This window comes from Neovison vison, chromosome 6, assembly GCF_020171115.1.
Source record: "Neovison vison isolate M4711 chromosome 6, ASM_NN_V1, whole genome shotgun sequence".
NCBI classification, from domain to species: Eukaryota; Metazoa; Chordata; class Mammalia; order Carnivora; family Mustelidae; genus Neogale; species Neogale vison.
The window spans coordinates 171,093,398-171,113,393 of NC_058096.1; the positions used below are offsets into that span (position 1 = coordinate 171,093,398).

The window sequence follows — 19,996 nt, forward strand, 5'->3', positions numbered from 1 at the left end:
TTACAATGTATGACTCTCTTACTGTGATTCATAGGTGAGCCGTATCATACGCTTTTCCTTCCCTGCACAACTTTATTTTCCCACGGAGATTGTCTTCCCCTGTCTTTTGGGAGGGATCCCCTATCTTCCCATCTCTTGTGTCTTTTACTTTTGTGGTGTATACTTGTATTTTGATGAAGCATGCCTCCAATAACTTCCTGAGTAAGGGTGCAGGGAGGCAAATCGGGAGACTGTGTATAACTAGAAATCTCGTTAGCTAATCCTTACAGATAATGGACATTTAAGCTGGAGATAGATTAGAAATAATTTCTTTAAGAATTTTGATACCATGGGGTGCCTGGGTGGCTCAGTGGGTTAAAGCCTCTGCCTTCGGCTCAGGTCATGATCCCAGGGTCCTGGAATCAAGCCCTACGTCTGGCTCTCTGCTCAGCAAGGAGCCTGCTTCCTCCTCTCTCTCTGCCTGCTTCTCTGCCTACTTGTGATCTCTCTGTCAAATAAATAAATAAAATCTTTTAAAAAAATAAGAATTTTGATATCATTGTTCCAATTATCTTCTCATTTGAGGATTGCTCTTGAGACCCAGAGCCATTCTCAGTCCTTTGTGTATGTTCTTTCTGGAAGCTGGTTAGGTCTTCACTTGCCCCCAGGGCTCTGATATTTCTCATTAATATGCTTTGATAATGTATCTGTTCTTATCTACTTTACTGGGTACTTATTGGCCTTTCATTTTGGAAACTTAGAAAATAAGAATATAAGAAATTTTTCTTTTATTGTTTTTTTACCTTCTTCCCATCTGTTTTCTCTCTTCTCTTTCTGGAACTCCTTTTATTCAAATATTGGACCTCCTTGAAGAGCCCTTTGGCTTTCTTTATTTTGTCTCCTGTTTTTGATCTCTGTCTTTTTGCTCTGCTTTCTAGGAGATTTTCTCAACTTTAGCTTCCAACCCTTCTTGAGTATTTTATTTCTGTTATTATATTTTTAATTTTCAGGAGCTCTTTCTTTGTTCTTTTTTATTCTCTGAATGTACATTTTAATTTGTTTTTTTAAAGATTTATTGGGGCGGATGCCTGGGTGGCTCAGTTGGTTGGGCGACTGCCTTCGGCTCAGGTCATGATCCTGGAGTCCCAGGATCGAGTCCCGCATGGGGCTCCCTGCTTGGCAGGGAGTCTGCTTCTCCCTCTGACCCTCCCCGTTCTCATACTCTCTTTCTCTCAAATAAATAAATAAAATCTTTAAAAAAAAAAAGATTTATTGGGGCACATGGGTGGCTCAATGGGTTAAAGCCTCTGCCTTGGGCTCTGGTCATGATCCCAGAGTTCTGGGATCAAGCCCCACATCGGGCTCTCTGCTCAGCAGGAAGGCTGCTTCCCCTTCTCTCTCTCTGCCTACCTCTCTGCCTACTTGTGATCTCTGTCTGTCAAATAAATAAAATCTTTAAAAAAAAAAGATTTATTTATTAGAGTGAGTGTGTGCACATACGTGTGTATATGAGCAGGGGGAGGGGCAGAGGGAGAGGCAGAGAATCTCAAGCAGATTCCATGCTGAGCACAGAGCCCCCATGTAGGACTTGAGCTCATGATCCTGAGATCATGACCTGAGCTGAAATCAGAAGTCAGACGCTTACCCTACTGAGCCACCCAGGAGCCCCGGAATGTATATTTTTAAAAAAAAATTTAAATATTCTGTTCTTGTCTTAGAGGGTTAAGCATTTGAACATATCTTTGGATATTGCCACATTGCCCTCCAGAGTGGTTACATCAATGTATAGGTCTACTAGCAGGAAATTAGAGTTCTCTTTTCTCCCCATTTCTCTCCAACACTTGGTATTGTCAAATGATGGACTTTCCTGACTCAGTCTTTCTTTATGTGACCATCTACTGAGCCTCTCTAATGTGTCAGCCATGCAGGATACAAAAATGAACACAACACCATTCTGCCTTCAAGGAGTTCATTATCTAGAAGGGGAGGCAGATGTGTGAATAGAAATTTGCAATACTGGGTGATAGATGGAGTAGAGGTAATACAAAGTAGGGAGTACTCTTTCAGCCTGATTCTGATCTCTGGGCTGAGATTGCCAGGAAGTGGGTGTGTTCACCCTCTTACCTCTCACCCCAATGGATACCCAGCTATGTTTGGCCCCAAGGACACAGTGCTGCCCCTCCTGGGTCTTTGGAAAGATTTAGCCAAAAATGCAACAAAGATTTAGTAGCCCATATGCTGAAGATCTTCCTACTATACAGAAGTACATAGCTTTGCATTTCCAGTTCACATAGTTTTTTTATCTATGTTGTGGTGGTTTATCCTGGCAAGGCTGTAGATGAGGTGTTTTTGTTTGCTTGGGTGGTTCAGGCTATTAATCTGTGATTTGCATGATTGCAGCTTCTTGGGTGAGGCTGAATGCTTTAGGTCTTTCTTTCTTTCTCCACCCCCCCCACTCCATTTTGGGCTGTTTGGCCCATAAGGAATTATTGGATTTACGGACTTTTTTTTTAAAAGCTGTGATCATGTGTTATGGGGTTTTTAAATTTTTCTTTTCTTTTAGAAATACATATTAAAATTTTTACAGATGAAATGACAGAATGTTTGGGATTTGCTTGGATAAAAAAACATAGTGGAGGGAAGTGGGTTGGGGTAGATGATACAATATTCTCCCTGAATTGGTAAATTGTTGAAGCTGAGTGAAGAAACATGAGACATATTCTACTCTTCTTTTATAAGTTTGAGTTTTTGTCTAATAAAATGTTTTTAGAAATCCGTCATCATCACCTCTTGACGCTTCAACGTGAAATGAATCTTTGGTCCTCTTTCCACTTGTTATTTCCAGTGGCCAGCAGAGGGCAGTGGGTGACACAAGCCGCAGCCGTTTTCCTGTGGCCGTGCTAGTGCCCAGTGTTCCTTCCTGCGTGTGCTCACTGCCTACTTCCCTTTCCTTTCTAAAGATGCCTTATTGGATCATGGAAGGCCAAAATACCTGAATGTATGCAGCCTGCTCTGCAGGTGCAGAAACTGTGGAAAGAGATGGGCATCCCTTCAAAGTGTGGGTTTACTTACCTTGTGGTCTGGCTTCTCTGGTTTTATGGTGCTTGTGGGCTGTGAAGTTGACCCAGGCCAAAGGCCTAGAGCCTGGAGCTCATATTCCAATATAACTACTGTGACTTGGGCAAGTTACCCAATTTTTTTTTTTTTTTTTTTTTTTTTAGTTTTAATTTCATAGGGATAATTATACCTGCCTCACCAGGTTGTGAAAATTACATCTTACAATAAACAAACCCATCTAGCACTGTACATGGACTTTCTCTTTTTGGTACCATTACCTAAAAGTTTCCTGACCCCTCTTTAGAATAAATATTTATTCTAAATTTATTAATAATAAATAATAATAATAAATAAATAATAATAAATAATAAATAAAATTTATTCTCGTTGTGGGGTGGCCTGCGTGGCTCATTTGGTTAAGCGACTGCCTTTGGCTCAGGTCATGATCTCCTGGGATCGAGCCCCTCATTGGGCTCCCTGCTCAGTGGGGAGCCTGCTTCTCCCTCTCCCTCTGCTGCTCTGCCTGCTTATGCTCTCTCACTCTTTCTGCCAAATAAATAAATAAAAATCTTTTAAAAAAGAAAGAAAGAAAGAAAAGAAAAAAGAATAGGCCTCTTTGCAGTGTCATATTCAGATGACATTTGCTGACCCATTAACCAGGTCTCCAATTGGAGTAAACTAGCAACGAAAGGCCCCAAGTGGCTGGTTTACTGTTTCTTTTCCCTCTGACTTCACAGCAAGTTTCAGAACCTTTATGCTTCTGCATGTTTTCCTTAGAAGCGTCTCATTGTGGTCGTGGCTGTCACACTGCTCACTTTGCTAAGGCAAGACCCTCAAAGTTCTACCTGTGTTCAGTTTTTCAGCTGGCTGATACATCATGTGATGGGGGAGAACCTGTGTATTTGATGGAGTTTGTATTCCACAGTAGCCATTCTCACCCCTCCCCTTCTCACCATCCCACTCAGTGGGGGTGAAAAGGAAGGTTCAGTCTTCCCTTTTAGCTAGTGAATACCTTTTATATTCAAATTCAGTTCAGAGAGAGCACTAACCAAGGAGCTCAGCTTGGAGTCAGAAGACCTGGATTTGAGTTGTAGCTACTTATTTTTCACTCTCTAACCCTGGCATGTTAATTAGTCCTCCTTCCTTAAAGTGGAAGGGATACTAATACCCAGGCCACTATGAGTTCTGCGTGTCCAGTATGAACCTAGTAGGTGCTTTATAAACTTGGGTGAGTCTAGATCTAAACAACTCTATATTCCTAGACAAGATAGAGGCCAGAAATCTATAACCAGCCCAGAGGATTGCCTTTTCTCATAAAGTGTGTTGGATAACACAGTTGCCTGTTCTCATGTGGTCTGACACTCTGTCTTTATTAGTTCCCTCAATCCCTTCATCAGATACACCCATGTTCAAAGTTGAGTACAGAAATGCCTCCAAACCCAAACACTATTTCCCTCTTTTAGCCTAACTCACCAACAGCTCAGGAGAAGTGAAAGGCCATTTAGTCTCCTGATACTTGTCTTCTCTTCTTTTCGTGGTAGCAGCAGATGGCATCACTTCTCAGACTGGTCACAGAAGACCAGCAAAGCAAAGTGTTGTATTCTGATCAGCAACAGCCTTCACATTACTAACCTGTCTGAGTCTTCTCGTACGGGAATAGGAGAGAGATGGGAGATTTAGTGATAAGACTGAGAAGTAAGCAGCAGCTGGTGAAGGGAGCCTGAAAAGCCAGGCAGAGGAATTCAGAGTTTATTTCTGAGGGTGGAGGGAAGCCAAGGAAGGACTGTAGAAAGACTTCAATGGCTAGAGAGTAGAGAGCAGATGGAAGGAAAATAACATTCTTGCTCAGGAAACTGATTAGCTGTGATTGCAGCCAGTCAGAGAGGAGCTGTGGTTGCCCCCTGAACTCAGGTCATTGCAGTACAGGTAGAGAGAAGAGATGCACACAATTTTTAGAGGTCAAGTTACCTGTTCCAGGTGGTTGGAGGGATATGGGAAGTGAAGGAGAGAGAGGAGTCAGAGATAACTCCGTGTCTGGCTTGGGAAGTGGTGGACAGTGGTGCCATTCCCAGAGGTGGGGGAAGTTGGGAGGATGATGAGCTTAATTTCTGAAATCTTGCTTTATTTTCCCCACCTGACTTTCTGGTCAGTCAGAACTGACTCTGGGGACAAATACCTGTTTACCTCTCTAGCTTCAAAGGATTCACCTGAATTAACAAAACAGGTTTGATCTTGTTCCTGAGAAGTTTCTGGCATGCCTGAAGGGTTCCTTACCAGCCCTTTCCTGGAACACAAGAGAATGGATTGTCAATTACCCTCCGCTTCTGATTTCTTATAACTAAAGTACTTCTTCCGTTTTTTGGTACCTACACATTAAATAAGAAGAACACATAATAATAGTTAAGGTGGTTTTTTTTTTTCCTACTGATTTGCTTATTACTTAACCTGAGAGTCCTTTTAATATAAGTTTGTACTTCTGCTTCAAGAGATCTTCTTTGTAGATAATATCTAATTGTGGTTAGAAAATAATTGGAAGAATGTTTGGGGGCTTACTGATTTTCCCTCCTAAATATCTGAAATGTAGAGTTATGGGAAGGGAGAGACCTCTCACAACCTACTCATATCGCTGCCTCACAATGTTTCCTGGAGAACCATGTCTGTCACTAGACGCATCTTATTTAAGGTCACACAAGGACTCGTGGTCTTACATGTGTAGTAACTTTGCTGCAGGTCATGTGAAACAGGCTGGAAATGAACAAAAGTAAAACTTGAGGATCCAGATATTGAAGTGGATTTCTATACACTTCCAAAAAAGACTTGACTTTAGATACTAGTCAAAATTCATAATGACTCACTTTCAGTGGATAAGGATCTCTCTAAAGACGTTGTTATCTATAGAGGTGTTGCATCTTTATCCATTGGGGAAGGAGCAAAGACGAGGATGATTGTTCTTAAAGTTTCTCTCTTAGCAGGCTGTCTTCCCTAAAGACACATTCTAAATGCAGACTTCCTAAATCATCATCCTTTTCTCTAGAAAGAGAGCAGAAACCAAAAGTAGGCTTAATGTAAGCCAAGTAGAATTCTGAGGATTGTGAACTCTGTGAGAGCAGAGACTATAAGCATAACCTCAACATCTAGTTCAATGTCTTTTATATTATATAGATGCTTAATAAGTACTGGTTCAGTGTATTTCAGTGACTAAGTAAATGAAAGATTCTAGGTTTTCTGGTAGTAGGAAAAAAATCTCCATAGATACAGAAAAGTGCACAAATCATAAATTTGGTGAATTTTCACCACGTAAACATGCCCATGAACCTAGGGCCAAGATGAAGAAATAGAATAGGACTGTCCCCCAGATGGTGTGCCAGTCATAGTCACTAGTCCTCCAGGAGTAACTACTCTCTGACCTCCAATGCCATGCTTCTATTGTGCCCATTTTTGAACTTTAGATAAATTTGTAGTCTCCCGGGCCTTTCACTCCTCTTTACATCAGTGAGATTTAACATAGTGTTGGGAGCAGCAATAGTTCATTTATCTTCATTGCACCAAACCCATTGTATGATTATATCACAGTTTATCTGCTCTTCTTTGATTGTTTCTTGGAGTGGTTCCAGTTTGGGGCCCTTACCGGTGGTGCTGCTGTGAACATTTTTGTGCCTGTCTTTTGGTAAGCAAACGTATACATTTCTCTTAGGTACATACTTGGGTAGAATACAGCATCCTAGTGTATGTGAATGTTCTACTTTGGTAATACTATCAAACAGTTGTCCACATTCTACTACCACTAGCTGAGCTCTTGGTACAGCTACTCCTCACCTAATACTCTGTGTCTTTTTCATTATAGGCACTCCTATAAGTCAGTAGTGGCATCATCTTAGAGTTTTAATTTCCATTTTCCTGATGACTCATGAAGCTGGGCACTTGTTCATGTTTATTTGGATATCCTCTTTTGTGAAGTGCCTATTCTAGTGTTTTGGTTGTTTTTCTCTTGAATTATCTGCCTTTTCTTACTGAATTCCTTATTTGGTCTGGATACAGGTCCTTTGATATATGGAACGCAAAAGTCTCCCACTTGGGGGGCTGTCATTTCACTTTCTTGATGGTGTCTTTTGATGAAAAGGCATTCTGAGTTTTATTCAATACAATTTGTCAGTTTTGTCCTTTATGGGTAACGTTTTGTGCCCTGTATAGGAAAGGTTGCCCACCACAACTTCATGGAGTTTTAGTTTTCCACCTGTGTTGCAATTAGACTGTTAAGGCAGAAAGGATCCTTCATTCCAGTCTATTGGCTCTTAACTTTCTGCAAATCCTGGCTCTCTGTGAAAACCCAACGAAAACTGTACCCTTGGCACAGAAGTGCACGCATGCACACACACAGCAAACTTTCCTGGTTTCCTCCTAACTTGCCTGCAGACCAGTGTTGAAACCTGCCCATAGCCCCCTGTCAGGGAACCCTGAACTAGTCCAACCAGTCTCTTTGCAGATGAGGAAGTTGAGACCCAGAGTGGGTGTGTCACACTGTAAGTTTATGGCCCAGTTGGGACTAGAATTCAGGTCTCTTGACTCCTATTCCAGTGCTCTTTCTAACACAGTTCCCTGCTACAGTCTTTTTAAGAATCTCAGGCAGAGCTGTCAAAGGGAGAGACTTTTTTTTTTTTTTTAAGATTTTATTTATTTGAGAGTGAAAGTGAAAGAGAAAGAGAGAGAGCATAAGCCAGGGCAGAGGGAGAGGGTGAAGCAGACTCCCTGCTGAGGAGGGAGCCTGATGTGGGGTTCAATCCCAGGACATCATGACTGGAGCTGAAGGCACACACTTAACTGACTGAGCCACCCAGGTGCCCCAATGAAGGGAAGTTTCTCTGCAGTAGCAACAAGATATGGCTACATGGTGACACTCAGATACTTTAGATATCTACCTTAAATGTTGAAGTCCAGCATGTCTGTATGTAAGGTTTATGAAGCTGAGCTGGGACTTATCATGGCCAGTGCACCTTCCTCTAGCTGTGACTTAGTGCCCTGGGGTTGCTGTGTTGAACCTTACTGTATGTACCTACCTGTGTTCTGCTTAGTGTCTTGATTGATTCTGGCTGGAATATTAAAAAGCACCTTACGTAAGAAGTTTCCAGTCTCAGTGCTCAAGTGGGTGAGGTTCGCCAAAGTGGTTGCTCCAGGGAGAAAATTAAAAGAGGTGGAGGCAGGGAAAGGAGCTCTGAGTTTCTTGACTAGGCTCAGTTCGTTTGCAAATAGTACGCAAGCTGGGCCAGAGTTTCTGGAAGTATGTGCTAACAGTTTTCCTGGTCTGCAGCCTTTTTGCCTGCCACTGCCTCTTCAAAGATTCTAAGTGGACTAGGCAGCTTACAGGTAACAGGCCCAGGTATTTTCAAGAGACTACTCAAACCCCAATGCTAGCAATCTCCAAATTCAGTCCTGTTACCTCATCCACAATGCCTACCTGTGCTTAAAGTGCACTGCCAGAGGTGTGCATTTCAGACTGGCAGCACAGACCACAATTCCTATCTCTTGGGGAAAAAGACCGTTTGGATCTTTGGGCCACACCCTGAAACACAGACTAAGTGATCTCATCCTCAGTACAAAGGAAGTCGAGCCCATAATACCATCTGCAAATAGGCTCCAGTTAGACCTGACAGACAAATAGCATCCCCATATTCTACCCCATTTTACTTCTGTCCCATTAGCCCCCAGAGAGTCTCTTCTCCATTTCATCAGCTGCTTGTCATTAATGAGGTGAGGGGTGCTAGAAGGTCAGATATCTCAATGAGGTACATCTGTTCCATCATTTCAAAAGCATTTACTGAGTCCCTACTATGTGCTAGGTACTGTACTAGGTGATAGGGATACAGAGATGAGTGGGACGGGCTCCCTGTCCTTGAGGAGCTCCCAGTCTAGGTGGAGGGACAGATCAGTAAGCTGATGAGCAGCACACAGTGTGGTTAAGTGCTGTATGAGAGGTCAGCACGGGTGCTGTTCTGGGACCAGGAGGAGCTGTGTCTGAATTGGCCTGGGTTGTCCAGGGAGGCATTTCTATAGAAGGAATCTGAAAGGGGTTGAGGAGTGTACCCGCAGAAAGTGACAGAATGACATTTGTTCTGGGCAGACTGGTGACACACGCAGCTACACAGCAGCAGGGAGCTGGGTTGGGGTGGTCGGAATGCCGGCATAGAAAGGAAGCTGAGGACATCCAGTTAGTTACATACAGAGTTTTGTCTTTGTTTTCCTTTCTCCTCTGAAAGAGCTACTCAAGTCAAAGGTTGATGATAGACCTGTGAGTCAAAAGATTCACTTACTCCAGGGGCACCTGGGTGGTTCAGTGGGTTAAGCCTTAGCCTTCAGCTCGGATCATAGTCTTGGAGTCCTGGGATTGAGCCCCGTGTTGGGCTCTCTGCTCGGCAGGTAGCCTGCTTCCCCCCTCTCTCTCTGCTGCCTCTCTGCCTACTTATGATCTTTCTCTCTCTGTGTCAAATAAGTAAATAAAATCTTAAAAAAACAAAACAAAACAGAACAAAAAAAAAACGGTCTCCTGGGCTCCCCAGTCATCCCATTACTGCTCCACTCCAAAGTCAGGTCTCTAGTTAGAATATCATGGAAGCTCCAGCTGAGTATGTAGTCAGCAAGCACCAATTTTTTCACCATCTCTTCTTTTTGTCTTTTAGGTGTGAAGAAAACAGTGGTTTATAGTTCACTAAAGCTGCACAAAATGTGGAAAGGATGGCTAAGGAAAACATCCTGATTTTGCTTGCTTTTATATGTGTTACGTATAGATTAATAAAATGATCCTTTTTCACAGCACAGTATTTGTTACCTTGACGCACTGCTTGAATTTGAAGATACCTAGGTTTGTATAATATTTGAATTTGAAATGTATGTGTTAGACATTTATCCAAGGGACCCAAATACCTTTGAGGACAAGCAAATGAAGAGTTTCACAGGCCCAGGTGGGAATCTGTGAAAGTAGTTTTGACTAGCAAAGGATTGAATAGAACAGGGAAAATGACCTAATGTTCATTCAAGGCCTACACACCAGGTGTGATACATGAACTGCTTCTTTGATCCTTACCCTACTTCTACAACATAGATATAGCCCTGCTTTTTTTTTTTTTTTTTAAAGATTTTCTTTATTTATTTGACAGAGAGAAATCACAAGTAGGCAGAGAGAGAGGAGGAAGCAGGCTCCCTGCCCAGCAGAGAGCCCGATGCGGGACTTGATCCCAGGACCCTGAGATCATGACCTGAGCCGAAGGCAGCGGCTTAACCCACTGAGCCACCCAGGCGCCCCTGAGCCCTGCTTTTTTATAGCCAAGGAAACTGAAGATAAAGAAGTTAACCAACAGAGACACCTGGGTGGCTCAGTGGGTTAAAGCCTCTGCCTTCAGCTTGGATCATGATCTCAGGGTCCTGGTAATCCAGGCCTGCATCAGGCTCTCTGCTCAGCAGGAAGCCTGCTTCCCCTCCTCTCTCACTGCCTGCCTCTCTGCCTACTTGTGATCTCTGTCAAATAAATAAATTTTGAAAATCTAAGAAAAAAATTTAAAAAGAAGTTAACCACAGACCCACTGGCCCACAGCCCTCAAACTAGTACATGGCTAAGCTGGGACTTGATTCAAGCCTGTTTTACTCAAAAGACCAGTATTACATCCCACTTCAGGCCTCACCTGCAAGATATGAATAATTCTTTCCTGGTTTATTCAGACGATTTCTTTGATTATTTTCAGTTATTACTGACCATGGAGCTAAAGACATGGAGCTATGGTTTCTTCTGTACCATTTCTAGTCTGTGTCTTGAGATCAAGTGGAAGAGCAGAAAATTCCTTCCTAGAATGAGCTACTTCTGGAGAGATGATGCATGATACGTCAGAATTTATGGCAAACTTAGACACCATTTATGCTTCTTCACTTTACAGGTGGGATAAATAAGGCCCAGAAAGGCGGTGACTTCCAAAGTCACATATATTTGTCGACAGCCTAGACTAAAACTTGCATTCCTACATCCTACTTAATCCCCTTTCACTTCAGCCTGTTCTACCCACCCAGCATGTAAGTAAATTATAACAAGGCCTTGGATTTCAGTAGCTTTTACAAGATCAGGAAAAATAAAATCCCTCAGCTCAGTATTATTTTCAGAAATCACAGGACCCCTGACCCTATATAACTCCAAACTCTAACTTGAATTTAACTGCCCTCAACCCATTCTTGTATAACTAACCTACTCTAACAAAATGGTCAGGAGATAGAGGAATGTCTTTGCCTGGAATTTTAGGTTATAATGGGTTGTGTAGAAATAGATCAGAAGTTATGGCAAGTGGAAAAGCCAGGAGAAGGCTAAAGGCTCTCAGGGAGGAGAATTTAATTCAACTGGTTAATTCAGTGTTGCTAAGCAACATTAGGTTGGAAGGAGATGGGATTGGCCAAGATAACCATACTTGTGATCCTGAGTAAGGATGCTTGTAGTACATCAAGTGGGGAAGACAGAATTTATCATCATAATAGAAGATGAGAAGTGGTTGTTGCATGAAGACAAGTTCATTCATTCATTCATTCAGTCATTTAACAAATATTTAATAAATACTGCGTGTCAGGAACTGAAGCTTAATGAATAAGACATTGTCCCAAATCTAAGGATCTTAAAATGCAGTAAGGTAGTCAGGTAAGTAAATTGGGAATTATATTTATCTGATAAATGCTTAATTATAGAGGTAACTATAGGGTGCTTTGGAGATGCCTAAAAGTAATGGCAAATACTGGTTGAGCCCTGACAGTGTCAGGCACTATACTAAGCACTTTCTATAGATTTATTCATTTAATCCCCACCACAGCCTTATATAATAGGCTCTCTATATTATATATATTAGATTATACTATATAATAGGGACTCTTATTATTCCCTAACTTATGCCAGGGGAAACACAGGCACAGAAGAGTGAGGCCTGGCATACCGTTTCAAAGCTGGTAGATGACAGCCAGGATTCAAAACTAAGCCATCAATTCACAGAGCCCTCCCTCTTAACCTCTGAGTTAGAATATCTTTCAATCACTTTGTGTTTGCACAGTTTGAAGAGAAGGAGCAAACGATGCCCAGCCCATTACTTTAAGAACAAGTAGGCAGGGGCGCCTGGGTGGCTCAGTGGGTTGGGCCGCTGCCTTTGGCACAGGTCATGATCTCAGGGTCCTGGGATCGAGTCCCGCATCGGGCTCTCTGCTCAGCAGGGAGCCTGCTTCCTCCTCTCTCTCTGCCTGCCTCTCTGCCTACTTGTGATCTCTCTCTCTGTCAAATAAATAAATAAAATCTTTAAAAAAAAAACAAGTAGGCATTACCCCGAGGAGAAGGAAGAGTATCCAGACACAGAGAAGTGCTTGTTCAAAAGCCCTGAATGAAGAGATCACAGTGTGTCTAGGGAACTAAATTTAGCTCAAGATGAATAAAATACCAGGCAGATGCTGTACAGAAGTAAGGATGGAGAAATAACAGAGGCCAGATCATAAAAGGTCTTACTGAAGCCTGTCAGCGTATTGATCATTATCCCCAGAGCAGTGGAAAGCCAGTGAGAGATTTGGGGGCTGGAGGGTGGCAAAACTATTTGAATTTTATAAAAATCATTATGGTTGCCAACATAAAGAATGGATTAGAAGAGGCAAGACTAGGGACGCCTGGGTGGCTCAGTTGGTTGGACGACTGCCTTCGGCCCAGGTCATGATCCCAGAGCCCCGGGATCGAGTCCCACATCAGGCTCCTAGCTCCATGGGGAGTCTGCTTCTCCCTCTGACCTTCTCCTCACTCATGCTCTCTCTCACTGTCTCTCTCTCAAATGAATGAATAAAAATCTTTAAAAAGAAAAGAAAAGAGGCAAGACTATGGGGTACCTGGGTGGCTCAGCCGGTTAAGCATCTGACTCTTGATTTTGGCTTGGGTCATGATCCTCAGGGTTATGGGATTGAGCCCTGCCTCAGGCTCTGCGCTTAATGGTTGGTCTGTTAGAGATTCTCATTCTCCCTTCCCCCGTGCTCGCACTCTAAATAAATAAATAAAATACTAAAGAAAAAGTGCCAAGATTCTGGCTGAGGCAACTGGAACAATGGTGTGCTATTTCCCAAGCTGGGGATTCAGGAGGAGGCACAGATTTGGGGTGGCATCATAAATTCGGGCCTGGGCATGCTGAATTTGGGATGTCTGTGGATGTTCAATAGACACCGGCTACACAGGTCAGAAGCTGACAGTGTAACTGTGAGAGTTGGCAGGTAGTAGATGAGGGAGTGGGTGAGCTTTCCCCAGGAAGTCTGTAGAGTATGAAGACAGGAGAGCCAAGTTCACAACACTGGGAAATGCCAACATGAAAGGAGCAGGCAGAGAAAACTAAGGAATAAGGAGAGATCAGAAGAAAACTAGGAGAACAAGATGTCAAGTCATACAGGAGATGGTGAGGAAGAATTAAATTGTATTACTATTCCCAGTAAGAATCTCTTTTCCCTCCCTGCAGCCCCTACCCTATAGGATGACTAATTTTCCTACCTCCAAGGACCTCAGGGTGGCCTTATGACTTTTCTTGGCCAATGAAGAATGGGACTGACATGTCACTTCTGAGCAAAAACTTTAAGAGCCAGCCCAAAGTTTATCATGTCTCATTTTCCCTCTGCCACAGGACTGGGAGTGCTCCCCATAGAGCTTGCTCCCTCGGCACAGGTCCTTTGGGAGGGTCAAGAAAGGTTTTGTGCAGTCGGTTGGTATCCTGAGTTTTGACAAGGGCAGCAAGGCATTAATTAGAGAAATTATTTTTTCCAACAAATGGTGCTGGGACAATTAAGTAGCCACATCAAAAGAAAAGAAATCGAACCTCTACCTCCCACCATATATAAAAATCAACTCAAATGGGTCAAAGCATAAATATAACAAATGAAAGTATAACACTCGTAGGAGAGAACATGATTAAATCTTCATAACCTTGGATTAGCCAATGGCTTCTTAGACCAGACACCAAAAGCACAAGCAACAAAAGAAAAAATAGATAAATGGGTCTTCATCAAAATTTAAATCTTGTTGGGTGCCTGGGTGGCTCAGTGGATTAAAACCTCTGCCCTTAACTGGGTCGTGGTCCTGGGATCAAGCCCAGCATTGGGGGTCTCTGCTCAGCGGGGAGCCTGCTTCCTCCTCTTTCTGCCTGCCTCTCTGCCCACTTGTGATCTCTGTCAAATAAATTAAATCTTTAAAAAAAAAATAAGTTTAGTGCTCGCTTCGGCAGCACATATACTAAAAAAAAATAAGTTTAAATCTTGTTTTCATAAGACACCACCAGGAAGTTGAAAAGACTACCCACAGGGGCACCTGGGTGGCTCAGTGGGTTAAGCCTCTGCCTTTGGCTCAGGTCATGATCTCAGGGTCCTGGGATCGAGTCCCAAATTGGGCCCTCTGCTTGGCAGGGAGCCTGCTTCCTCCTCTTTCTGCCTGCCTCTCTGCCTACTTGTGATCTCTCTCTGTCAAATAAATAAATAATATCTTAAAAAAAAAAAAAAAAGACTATCCACAGGGCACCTGGGTGGCTCAGTTGATAAAGCAATTGCCTTCAGCTCAGGTCATGATCCTGGAGTCCTGCATTGGGCTCCCAGCTCCATGGGGAGTCTACTTCTCCCTCTGACCTCCTCCTCACTGAAGCGCTCTCTCTGTATATATATCTCTCTCTCTCTCTTTCAAGTAAATAAATAAATCTTTTAAAAATCAATAAAAGACAACCCACAGAAAAATGGGAGAAAGTAATTGTGAATCATACATTTGATAAGGCGCTGTACTTAGAATATATAAACACATTTGCAATGCAATAAATACATAATCAACCATATTTTAAAATGGCCAAAAGGTCTGGATACATATTCCTCCAAAGAAGATACATGAACAACCAATAAGTACACGAGAAGTTGCTTGACATTAGCCATCAGGAAAATGCAAATTGGACCATGAGAAACCACTTTTATACCCACCAGGGTGGCTATCGTCAGAAGACAGAAAATATCAGGTAGTGGTGAAGATGTGAAGAAACGGGAACCCTCATACACGCTGCTTGTGGGAACATCACAGATGCTGTGGAAAACCAGCTGGTAACTTCTCAAATGGTTAAACACAGACTCATCACATGATCCAGTAATTCCACTGAAAACATGTACTTGCACAAAAATTTGGACAAGAATATTCATAGCACCATGATCCACAATAGCCAAGAAGTGCGAATAACCCAATATCCATCACTAATGAATGGACAGATAAAACGTGGTATATCCCACACAATGAAGTATGATTAAACATTAAGAAAGAACAAAGTGGGGCACCTGGATGACTCAGTGGGTTAAGCCTCTGCCTCCAGCTCAGGTCATGATCTCAGGGTCTTGGGATCGAGCCCCGCATTGGGCTCTCTGCTCAGCAGGGAGCCTGCTTCCCCCTCTCTCTCTGCCTGCCGCTCTGCCTACTTGTGATCTCTCTCTGTCAAATAAATAAATAAAAATCTTTAATAAAATAATAAATAACAAAGTTCTGACAACATGCTACCACATGGAGGAACCTTAAAAACATGCAAGGTAAAATAAGCCACACATGACATCTTGAAGGATTTGATATTATATTAAGTGCCCAGAAGAGACAAATATAGAAAGAAAGTAGATTAGTGGTGTACCTGTGGCTGGGAGTAGGTAATGGGGGGCTTGGGAGTGACAGCTAAGAGATGCAGGGTGTTTTACGGTTTTTTAAAATGTTCTAAAAGTGATTTTCTTGGTAGATGGTTGCACAACTCTGAATGTACTATAAACCATTGAATTGTGCTTAAATTCAGTGGTTAGAGTACATTAAATGGTAAGTTGTATGGTGTGTGAATCATATATCAGTGTTTTAAAATGGGAGAAATGGGGATGCCTGGGTGACTCAGTTAAGTGTCTGCCTTCGGCTCTGGTCATGATCCCGGGGTTCTGGAGTTGAGTTCCGAGTCAGGCCCCTTACTCATCAGGGAGCCTGCTTCTCCCTCTGCCTGCTGCTGCTCCTGGTCCTGTCCACACACATACATGCACTCTCTCTCTCTGACAAATAAGATCTTTTAAAAAATAAAAATAAATTTAAAATAAATAAAACGGAGGAAATGTTTCATGGAGGAGAAGGCCCTTGAGATGGTCTCAAAGGAATGTGAGGAGTAAGTGGAGAAAGAGCAAGTAAGAATGAGCACAAAGGCTGGGAAAAAAAGGAGGAGTCGGAGTGAGAAGTAGTACTCTGTGTGTGTGTGTGTGTGTCTGAAAATTTAGGGGTTTTGTTTGAGGGTCTCACACTAGAACTTCCTATCTCTTTTTTTTTTTTTTAAGATTTTGTTTATTTATTTGGCAGACAGAGATCACAAGTAGGCAGAGAGGCAGGCAGAGAGAGGAGGAAGCAGACTCCCCACGGAGCAGAGAGCCTGATGCGGGGCTCAATCCCAGGACCCTGGGATCATGACCGGAGCTGAAGGCAGAGGCTTTAACCCTCTGAGTCACCCAGGCACCCCTTCCTGTCATCTCCTAAGTCAAACTAGTCTTGAGGACAAGGAGACAAATCTAAGTGTCATACTCTGTTTCCTCTCTAGTGCTATGCCAAAGAAGACCTGGGTTAATAGCTACATTGCTCGTACCCCTCTACTAGAAGACAAGGTTCCTCAGCCTGCTCCCAGAGAGGTTGCTGGGACCTTTGAATTGAGAATCTATGAACCTCATCATGTGAGGAAGCAGAGCTAAAGTAATGGGCCATGGTGACATCCAATCTTACCTGACCGGTGTATCAAGTAGCAGGTTTCTCCCTATTCTTTTACAGAAATTGGAGACACGAGTATGATTCCTAAAACTGGAGCAACTTGGCGGGCCTGAGTGGCTCAGTCAGTTAAGTGGTTAAGCAGCTGTCTTCCGCTCAAGTCATGATTGCAGGGTACTAGGATCCACTCCCATATCAGTGTCCCTGCTCCGCAGAGTCTGCTGCTCCCTCTCCCTCTGTCCTTCCTCCCTGTTCGTGTTCTCGTTCTCTCTCCCTCAAATTAAAACAAACAACAACAAAAAAACAAAAACTGGAGCAACTTGTAAGAGGGAATTTGCCGTGATTACAAATTTTCCTCCTTTAGTGTAGTTCTGTAGCCAATCAGCTGACAAGAGGCCCACAGACTTCAGTGTCCTTGTGCAAGTATGACACGCAAAAGCCTCAGTCTGTTAACACAGCTGCTGTCCTCGTGAAGGACAACCTAGCACTGGTGAGAAGTCTTAGGTGGATTCCCGGGAGAACAGGCTCTACGAGAAGGGGGTCTGCCTGGAGGAGTGTGTGGAAGCATGCTCTCAAGAGGTGAAGGTAAGGCAGCCATGGGATCAGGCAGAGGGACAAGCTGAGCTGGGAAGCAGCAGCAACAGGGGCTTCAGTCATTCTTCCAGGGTAGCTTTGGAGCTGGGTGGCCTTGCAGGGTGGTCCCAAATCAAGACAAGCAGGCAGGCCTTACCAAGGCAACAACTGGTTATTGGATGTGGGGCCTACTACTCTTGGTGAGGCAACTCCCTTTGGCCGGTGACAGAGCTCACAGAAAGACTCAGCTGGGAGCCATCAGCCATCAACAGTCCCAGCAGCTGGAGGAACGTTTGATCTGGTTCTGGAAGGAAATCTGAATGGTGCTGAAGTCCAAAGGGCCTTCTGGACCTTTTTTAGCTGGTAAAACCTCAGACCCACCCACCATAAAATATATACAGAAGAAATATTCAAACATGAAACATTTATATGCTAACACTCTTCTTGAGCACTTTTCTCTGAAAGTCTCACAGACCTCTTGCCCAATGTGGTGGCCACGAGACACATGTAGTCACAGAGCCCTTGAAATATGACTGGTCCAAATTGAGGTGGGAGGTAAGGATAGACTACACACCACATTTCAAAGACTTAGTATGGTAGAGTGTCCCATTAATTTTTTTAAAGATTTTATTTATTTGAGAGCAAGTGAGAAAGATCATGAGCTGGGGGCGAGGACGGACAGTGGGAGAGAAGCAGACTCTCCGCTGAGCGGGGAGTTCCCTGTGGGGCTCAACCCAGGACCCCAGGATCATGACCTGAGCCAAAGGCAGACACTCAACTGAGCCACCCAGGCACCCCTCGTTAATAATTTTTTAATATTGATTGCATGTTGAAATTAGTATTTGGAATACGTTGGCCCAATATTATTAATATACTAATACTAGTATATATAATACTAGTTATATGTATAATACTAATCGTATGTATAATACAAAACATATATTGTATGCAATATACAATACTAGCATTTTAATGCTATTATTAGTACTAATTTCACCTATTCCTTTTTATTTATTTATTTTTTATATGCTGCTAAACAATTGAAAATTAACACGTGTGGCTTCCATTAGATCTCCACTGGGCAGCACTTTAACACATATTTTCTGACAGTCTGGACATTGTGGGAAGAAGGTCTCTCTTCATTTGATGGCTGGTAAGAACTCTATTCGTTTCTTGCAGTCACCCATACCTTGTCTGGAGTAAACTCTCACAAAATGTGATTCAGGAATATGACAAAGCAGGAACATCCCATTCAGTTTCACTTCCCTCTTTCAGATGCTGCTCCATAATTTTGTTGGTCAGATTCTTAGTTTCCTCACAGATGGGAAAGAAGAAAGATGTGGGTGTGTCAAGGGTGTGTGAAAGGAAGTGGAGCTTACTAGGAGGTAGTGATGTCCCGCAAAGAAAGCAAGTGGGCTTGCTCCCACACTAATGGCTAGTGTCTGTGCAGTCTTCAGAGTCACAAGAAATCTGTGAGTGTGTTCCTGGGCATTATCTAATTCTATCCTCACAAAGTACTGTGACATGTATATTTTCACTGGCCCTATGGGATTAGAAAGTCTGACCTGTTCCTTGGCCATTTGCATGTCTTTTATATTGAAAAATGATTGTAAGCGGGTGAGTTGGGTTCCAGTCTAGGTCTTAGTTCAAAGACCAGGATGGAACTTTTTAATCAGATGCATCTACATAGTGATTTAAATACTTACTTCGACCTGATTTGATCCCTGATGGAAGATTCCATTTATGTTTTTCTTTTGTAAGCACACTCGAGTTTTTTAACATAAACTTATTATGCATCTTTCCTAACTCAGAGTTAATTTTGAGGTTTCCTTTTTGGGAGGACCAGATGCTGCAAATAATTTGTTTTTTCCAAATTCTGGAGCTATTCCAGAATATGAAGCTAATCGAAGCAGATAACTGTGAATTCACTGGGAGGTGACCCATTTCCAATTCTGCAGGTCAGATGGGGGCGGATTTGAGGTCGTCTTTTCACTATTTTAATTAAGGATACAATGACAGCTAGCATCATTGTAGTGATGTCGATGGTTTCATTTAACTAGAACAACAAACATATGTTTTCCAGATATTTTTATTCAAGACCAAAAAAGCAAAAGATTTTTTTCCAATAAAAGAATGAGAATTTTAGAAATGTTTAACTCATTTATAAATGTAAAATACATTTTGTTTTAAAAATATGTACTAAGCAGGCTGTTTTCATCAGGTTGGCATGTGAACCTTAAACTATGTGATTATTTTATACATGATTACGTATGTACATATGATTATGTAGCTAACACTCTTCTCAACTTCTCCTTCCTTTATATTCACAGGACAGAAGAAGCATCTCCACTTTCCAGTTCTCAAATATTTCTACATAGTGTCAACATATTGGAAGGAAATACATATTTTCTCTATGCTTATGGCTCTGAGAAAATTAATTATTAACTCAGAAAGCGACCCTGTTGTTTAAAGGGAAAAATGTGGCCTCTGGGTGTAATCAGACCTGGGTTCAAATCCTAACCCTACTGCTTATCAGACCTCACTTATCTTCCAAGAAGTTGGACTTCCTCTTCTGGCAAATAGGGATAATCACTACTTTGCAAGGGTTGGCGTGAGGTGCAGAATAAC

General features: G+C 42.5%; 1 protein-coding gene across 4 annotated transcripts in view; it reads left to right on the forward strand.

Moving 5' to 3' along the window:
- Positions 1-9,843, forward strand: part of TAMM41 (TAM41 mitochondrial translocator assembly and maintenance homolog) — a 52,129-nt gene extending 42,286 nt beyond the window's left edge. For all 4 annotated transcript variants that reach the window (XM_044252980.1, XM_044252981.1, XM_044252983.1 and 1 more), the window contains one exon: positions 9,708-9,843. In XM_044252980.1, the coding sequence (XP_044108915.1) occupies positions 9,708-9,784 (77 nt within the window). In that variant the 3' untranslated portion in view covers positions 9,785-9,843. The remainder of the gene's footprint in view (positions 1-9,707) is intronic.
- The last annotated feature ends 10,153 nt before the right edge of the window (positions 9,844-19,996 follow it).